Source organism: Ruditapes philippinarum, unplaced genomic scaffold (genome assembly GCF_026571515.1).
Source record: "Ruditapes philippinarum isolate M1 unplaced genomic scaffold, ASM2657151v2 ctg79_1_1_1_1, whole genome shotgun sequence".
Taxonomy (NCBI): Eukaryota; Metazoa; Mollusca; class Bivalvia; order Venerida; family Veneridae; genus Ruditapes; species Ruditapes philippinarum.
Genome location: NW_026864538.1, coordinates 339816 through 348352, shown reverse-complemented (window position 1 = coordinate 348352; position 8537 = coordinate 339816). Strand labels below are relative to the sequence as shown.

At 30.8% G+C, this 8537-nt stretch overlaps 1 protein-coding gene across 3 annotated transcripts in view; it reads right to left on the bottom strand.

The window, feature by feature from the left end:
* Positions 1–1184: 1184 nt before the first annotated feature.
* LOC132726011 (ankyrin repeat domain-containing protein 27-like) overlaps positions 1185–8537 on the bottom strand; it is a 45058-nt gene continuing 37705 nt past the window's right edge. For all 3 annotated transcript variants that reach the window (XM_060711251.1, XM_060711253.1, XM_060711252.1), the window contains 5 exons: positions 6712–6900; positions 5075–5194; positions 4555–4713; positions 4086–4230; positions 1185–3505 (listed from right to left, as the gene is read on the bottom strand). In XM_060711251.1, coding sequence (XP_060567234.1) covers positions 2418–3505; positions 4086–4230; positions 4555–4713; positions 5075–5194; positions 6712–6900 — 1701 coding nt within the window. In that variant the 3' untranslated portion in view covers positions 1185–2417. The remainder of the gene's footprint in view (positions 3506–4085; positions 4231–4554; positions 4714–5074; positions 5195–6711; positions 6901–8537) is intronic.

Sequence of the window (8537 nt, the reverse complement as noted above, 5' to 3'; positions counted from 1 at the left end):
ACATCAATGTCAAACTACCAAAATAATTGTTACCAACTGTATAGAGCCTGGTCAGACAGACTTCACAGATGTACAGACTGGCCTGGCTCTATACTTGTGGAAATAAGGCTTATCACTTTTGGTTCCAGCAGGTTAAGGTTTTAAAACCGTCAAGTCAAGAAGTTTTACTGTTGGAGACAGCCCCTACATTCATCTTTGTGAATTATTCTATAGATACACAGAAGCTTCTGAGGGAGTTTTAAAAACGAACCTTCTATAAGCTGGATAGCAAGGAAATTCTTACATGGTAGAAAACTGCCTCCAATCAGAATTCATTTCAAAGTGGTAACTGGTGGTTTGGTGGAAGACAATTTTTTTTAGTAGATGACAATTTTTTAATCAGATTCAAAAATCTATTTTTACTAATTTTATGTATCACATGTTGTATTTGACTGCATGATATACGATTTATATGTAATCAAATGGAAAATGAAAACATCAGAGTCAACAAGAAATATATTCAAAATTATTTATTTTTCATTATACTGTAACTTTTAATAGTTGTGTATTATAAGTAACATAACATTTATAGTTAACAAAATTATCAACATTTTACTACATGTTTTACAAACATGTCAATTACATCATAATGTCAATAACATTATAATATGCACATAAAATAAAACCCTGATACTAGCTTATCACATTTAGAAATTATTCAAATCGAAGGATGGAATAATTTCTGGATTTCAAATGTACCCCATAAGCACTGCAAGGGAAAAAAGACATTATGACCAAAAGTGATCCTAAAATAAGTTCGGTTTTACATCACACCTTCCAGCTTTACTGTTACATTGTACGGTGGAGGAAGACCTTAGATGCCCTTCCGTGCATTTTTTCAAGCACAAGTGGGCACCCAAGCAGAACCACCGACGAGCAGAACCACTAACGAGCAGAACCACTAACGAGCAGAACCACTGATGTTCTGGATAATAAGGCTTATTAACAGGGATAAATCAAGAGTAATTTCTCAGAGTGTGAATCATCACTAGATCTAGAAAATCATCAACATTAGACGCCATTGTTTATTTTCGCTATAATTAGATCATCATACTCAGCCTCGTTTTCAATTTGGTCAAGTAACCAACATTGTTTGTACACACATACTGGCACTTATTAAGAACACATTTGCTGGATAAATACCCTTCTCATGGCAGTCTAGACAGTTTTAGAAAAAACATACAATAATGCCCTTCAAACAGTTTATCGTGTGTTAAAAAATCAAATCTGCGTTAAAGAACTAAGTCATGATTCTTTTGATATAAAGTCTATACATATATGTGTACAATGTATATATAACTATAGCACTTTAATAATAGTTTATTGCACATAATTAGTCATCATATAATTTACATATCAACTTTTCATTTACTAAATCACCTTTTGATTTCAAAAATTGTTATAATTATTTGTACTGTCATTGAGATAATCAAAACTAACGTACATTACAAGATACAAAATACTTCTATGTTCCATCATTCAAAATAGCTGAACTTATACATTGATAAAACCATTTAACATCTGTATCTCCATTATAATTATATCAGCATTTATCTAAAGTCAAATTTCAAAACCCAGCAAATTTAAAATGCTTTTTTTTTTACTGTAAGATGAAAAAAATATCACTCAAATAGCACTTAATGCAATGCGTTCGTAACACTTAAAAGTTTCTAATATACAAAAATATTAAACATAAGTTTTCAGGATCTAATCAATATAAACATAAAATGCAAAAATTCTTCTTAACAATATAATGATTATCATTTCACCGGAGTTTTTTTTTAACCACAGTAGCTTCATGCCGACAATACTCCCAGTAACTTTACTATGTTTGAGTTGCAATAACAAAAGTTTTTGAAAAAACAATCAAGAAATCAATCAAAAGATTAACTCTTTAACAGAAGCAAAATAACAAAGCCTTTAAAGATAAGCATAGTCATAACATGATATTTTATACAAATGTACTTTTATCATTATCAGATTATTTGGTATAAATTGTGGAGTAACATACATTGCAATCATTTCGTTTTGTAATTTCCTAGTTTTATCTTGTATATTTCACGGTGAATATAATACATGGCAATATTTTTATACAATCATGAACTGCTTCAATACATGGTTTGACATGAACTGCAAATAAAACATATTATCCCAGAGAAATGACAATGTCCTAGAAATTTGCATATTTTCAATATAAACTGACACAAAAATTTTATTCCATAAAATCATTTTTGTCCCAATCTTATCTAGTACTTTTACAATTGTTCTGCCATTGCTACCATTGCTATCATTGCATATTTATTTTAGATGTCCTCAGTGTTTTCAATTCCAGCAGTAACTGGTTTAACATTACTTTGGACCATATCACATGATGTTTTTCAAAATTTTGTACCAGCAGTTTCATCTTTGCATGAGTCTGATATATTGTCTTTATCACAGGCATCTTCCCTATTCATCTCATTGGTTTTATGTTTTTCATCATCTACAGGTTCAAGGACTTCTCTATCTACATAGTTTTCATCATGTGGGATATTTACTGTAGGTGTTACATCACATTGGATAGTATCTATTACATTAACATCATTGACCTCAGCTTGTTTGGTTCCTTGGATTTCAGTAGACACTTCATCATGGTTTTCAGTGGACAATTCATCACAGATTTCCGTAGACAATTCATCACCTTCACATGCATAACCTTCAGCTTCAACTTCATTTGTTTTACCTTCAGTTAAAGGTTTCACATCACCTTCAGTTTGACTACTAGGAATTTCGACTAAGCTTTTTATTGCACTGCTTTCAGAAACCTGTCTGTTTAAATCTACATTTTCACTATCAGATTGTATTGTATTTTTCCTTTCATTACCCCCTGTTGTTATTCCATTATCACTATTTAATCTATCACAATCTGGATCAGTCTCTTCCACTATCTGATCAATAAGGTCACTATTATCTTTATGCATATTTTTATCAACTTCTTCTACAGATTCTTCCTTTATTACAGAATCATCTCCTGTTTCAATAGTTCTTTCAGTAAAATCAGAGTTACCTCCCTGTATATCTTTGTGTTGTTCTTCAGTGGGTGTATCAGAATAGTCACTATAGCAACTAAAAGTTCTTGTTAATGAATATAAATGAAGAGGACTACTTTTATCTACAGACTCCACATGTTTTAAACTGTGGAAATCAAAGTGCTGTATAGACATGGAATGTTCTAATGACTTTAAACTCAAGGACGTCCTATCTAACGTCTGAGCCTTTCGTAAACTTTTCTCTTTATCAAAGTGTTGTATGGATAAAGCTAGTTTTAGACTAGCATCATTTATAGCTGGAGAGCTGTGGTCAAACGTCTGACTTCTCTTAAGTTTTCTTTGTCTGTCAAATGTTTTTATTCCTTGACCAATTTGTTGTAGCGTATTTAGATGCTTGTCTTCAACATTGGAAACCATTTTTCTCAGTTTTTCATTTCCTGGAATATGTTAGTAATGCAATAACTTGCGAAGCAATTCAAACAAAGTAACCAAAGCAGACATGCAAAATTTAGAACATGAAACAATGAAAATGTTTAATTAAACAGTGTTAATATTTCTTAAATTAACATAAAGATTGAAAACAGTTTCAGTACTTAAAACACTTTTAATACAAACAAATAAACCCTTTAAATCTACAAAATGACATTTTCAATGAAGTTACATTTCTATAACCTATTTTTTCATATGATGATGCATATAAATCTAATTTCACCATAATGATTGATAATTGACAAATATTTACAATAAATAAAGCAGAAACAGTAACTACTGTCTTCACATCAAAGCTTAAAAGTGGAAGCGGTGTAAATAGGTTAACATCAAATTATATACTGGACTTGCCTTTTAAATTGAAACTAAAAATTGTAAACTTAAGGGATTGTAATCAAAAAGCTCAATTTAAGCAAGCAATAAAATGGAAGAACGGGCTCATATTTGAATCAATACTGGTGGCACAGCCCTGACATCTTCATATAACTGCTTCTCACACTCAACATTTTATTATAGAAGTGGTATTACCTTGTTGTTGTTGTTTATCTCTAAGATGTTCTGGAGCAGACTCAGATTTTGGTACTGATGTCTGTTGGATTGTAGGGGTTACAGGGGTCAACTTGTTGCGTAACTCCTCAGATTTCTTTTTCAACATATCTAATATCACAGGATCCTGCAATTATTTATTAATTTCAAATTATAAAATATTGTTATAATATAAGGTGTAGTTAATAATAAGAGTTACAAGGAATGATTTATAGAACCTAAATGATCTCAACATGAAGACTTTAACAGGAAAAAGCAAACATTGCTTATATCAAAGACACAGAATGAATGACTACTGTAACAATGTCTTGGGTTAATAGTTGCAGAGATAATAAATTCAAAAATTTTGTTGTTCCAATGGTACAATGCTCAGCTCTTTCTAGCACTCAAAATTTAGCAAAACTTTCGACTGTACTTTATCTTACAAGAAGTTACAGCAGAGAAATCAAACCTTTGTCATATCTGCAGGAGACTTGTGGTGTTTATTAAGTGCATCAGGATTGGCCCCATACTTTAACAGGATGCCTATAATGTCTAGGTTTCCTGTACATACAGCATGATGTAGTGTAGTGTTCCCATTCACATTTCCAAGGTTTACTGTGCTTGAGCGCTAAATAAACATTCAAACACGTAATTTTATAGTAAATTTTGTCAATGACATAAAAGCATAACAACTCTTTTGACAGCTGGCAAATTTTCAGTGAACAGTTTCTTAATCAATTTCCTGTACATAAAAATAATTAAACAGTATGTGTAATTTTGTAGTTAAAGACAAAGATTATCACTGGAAAATAATGTTTTATGGATAAAACTACCAACTTTATTTAGCTATTATTAATGCCTTGGCAAAATTGATTTATAAGAAATTAAAGCTTCAAATTTAGTCAATTTTTAATTATTACATTTTTTTGACATTTGATAATTGAGATATTCCAGATCAGATATGATCATTCAGATAAGACTTTACTAACCTGTAGGAGGAATGTAACAGTAGGAAGGTTACATTTGGCAGCAGCTAGGTGTAAGGCTATCTCTCCATGCTGATCTCGTATGTTAACATCAGCTCCACTCTTAACTAACAATTCTACCATCTGTAAACATACATGTACGATGTTTTTATAAATGTCTGGTTTTTTTTTACATCTTAAATTAATTTAAAATTGACTGTAAGACAGCATAGAATGTGTTATCTTATGCTTATGAATTTGGATGAAAAAGGTCAAAACAACTGGGCCACCGAAATTAAAAACTTACTTTTAAGAAACGGCTTTGGATACATATGGCAAAATCAGTGTGTTTCAAATGAAATTTTTTTTATACATACGTTCACACAAAGATTAAAAGACCAATTTCTCCAAGAATGGTCGTCAAAAATACACATTAGTTCAAAACTACAGTGTTATGCTAACTTTAAAACAAACTTTGGACACGAAAAATATTTGGAAATTGTTAAAATAAGAAAATTTAGAAGTGCCTTAGCCAAAGTAAGAATTTCAAATCATGCCTTAAATATAGAAAAAGGAAGATATAGAAACATAAATAGAGAAGAAAGAGTGTGCGAACTTTGTCAAGAAGACCAATGTATTGAAACAGAATATCACTTTGTTCTTGTCTGCAATTCATATAGCTCTCTAAGGAAGCTATATATTCCTAGAAAATATTGGGTTTCACCATCAATTAACAAGTTTAACATACTCATGAATACTGACTCAGAATCGCTGTTGTTAAATTTAGCTAAATTCATATTTTATGGTCTACAATATAGATCTGAACATATTGGTTAAATTAATTTCTACCAATATTTATATGACATTTTACTTTTAAATGTAATGAAGTTAAACTCACATAACACATACTAAAATAGATACAAATTAAAGTGTCGGTTTCTTCATTTGAAGGAACATTTATGCTTTATTTATACATTGTTAGCAAACGTGTGCAAATCATTAATGCCAATATGATTAAATTCTACATTAAGTCTATTATTGTTGATTCAAAATTTTTCAATGTATACATTTGAGTTTGCGATAAACTACGTTTTAGCATGTTTTGCCTTACATTTTGTTTCGGATAAGGTTAAACTGTTGAAAATGTATAAAATTAATTCTCAATTACAATTTCTATTTCAGACAAACTTTATAGAAAGATTTTTTTTCTATTAAAATAGCAGTGAATTTTGATGATATACATGTATTACTGTATTTGACTATTACCATAATACTTTAACACTGTTTTGTACATATGTAAACAAAAACTTGTAAACTATGTTTTGTTTTGGGCTGGTGGCCTATGAAGCAATAAAGATATTGTATTGTATTGTATTGTATTGTATTGTATTGTATTGTATTGTATTGTATTGTATTGAATGGTGTTAGTTGCTGAAGTCATATACTAGTTTTTTATTTTATTTAAAATGAATTTCACTTCAAGATTTGGTGTTTGTTTTTTCTTCTTTTCACTGGGGGGTGGGGGGTGGACGGGGGCATAAAAAACTAATGTTGGCAGGGGCACCTGCTGATATCTGTTATGTTACTAGGCTAGCAATGGTATTATAGGACTATATTATAATTATAACATATGTATGTAGGACATACACAGAGTTACTTACCTCAGTCTGATTATGGTAACAGGCAAGATGTAACGGTGTTATATGTTTATGTGTCTGTACATTCACAAAAGCTCCTTTCTTCAACAGTAACCGAAGTACCTCCATATAATCCTCTATCACAGCTATATGCAGGGGAGCAAACCCTTTCTTGTTCTGACAGTTCACATGTAATGTGTTCACACTGGAATGCTGAAAAAGCACATATTTTATTAAAGAAAGTTGAATATTGAATTATTCATATGCTTTATTTAACAGTAAGAATACATTCAAGGTCAATACTTCGGCAAGTATAATTTTTTGTAGCAAATATTGATGACATACAAATCTTGAAATGTATTGCATTTTGTTCAGACTTTTACATGTAATATGACTCCAATTTCATTTATTCATTTGAGCAAGTTTAAAACGATTGCATACAATTCTATATCTAAATATACTCATATATAGAAGTTCCAAAAAGAAAATTGTTAATTATCAAACAAAATCAGAAAACATATAGAACCAAGCGCTTCAAAAAAAAAATTTAAAATGCTTAAACTTAATATGAAATACTAAGGTACAAAGCGCAAAGCAGAACATGCATGCACCAAACACCAGTTCTTAATACAGTTGACTCTCGGTAACTCGAAATCCAAGGGACTGGGCATTTTACTTCGAGAGAAACGGAATTCGAGTAACCTGGATCTGCCTCCATTACGTTGACATTCGTACATGCATATACATGTGCCTGATTGAATGAGCAAAGCAGTAGGTTTGTTATTGTTGATAGCAGCAATACTGCAATATTTAACCGTTGAAATGACGGTAAATCACTTACAACTACAAATTATAAATGAACAAAAATATATTATTCAAAATTGAATACATGTATATTAATAGTGAAACATAAACACAAACATTCATAGCAATGACATAAATGCAAGTTTGCCAGTATTCATTAGTAAAGCAAATGTTTTTAATTGACGTTAATTGTTTCCGTTTCCGTTTTGTGAAAGTCGAGTTTTGAACATCTTGATTAAAAAAAAATCAAACTTATCATAAAAATGGCTTCGAATTATACTAAAAATGTTGGACTTTAATTGACGGGACCAAATTTTCTTTTCCACTAAACAGGAGTCTCAGTAAGTCAAAATTTTACCTAAGCGGAGTTAAAATACAAATATAAAGAAGGAAATTTGATGGGACTTAAGAAATTCTTCGACTTACAAGGAATTTTGAGTAAAGCGATTTTGACTTAGTGAGAGTCAACTGTACATGTACATGTAAAGATGATACTTTTCTGGCAGTTTTCAGGGCATATATTATCTGGATTCAACATTACATCAGCAATTATATCAACATACTTACATTAAATAGGCAAAGGAAAGCATGCCTTCAAATAAGTTTGTATTAACTGTAACCCTACTTTATCTTGCTTGACACCAAGCAAATAAGCTGTCAAAAGTGCATAACTTATCTTACAAATAGATGTTATCCGTAACTCGGCAAATGTGGGTTTTTCCCAGCTAACCGTAGGTACAATGTGCAAACAAACTTTTACAATAATAGCTTTATGGTGCACTACCCATCACAGTAGACCTAGTCTACCTGTTGTGCTAATTATCAAAGCTATTACTGTAAAAGCTTATTATCGAAAATATAACTTGACTGTAAAAGCTTGTTTGTGCCTACTGATTAGCTGGGGAGAACCCAAAATATTCTTAATTCTGGAGTAAGTCTATTATACTTTACTGCATGCTGTCAAACAAACCAAAACTTAAAAGCAAAACAATTAAACTTGAAAGTATATCTTGGATAAAGAAAAGGATCTACTAGTATGAACTTGT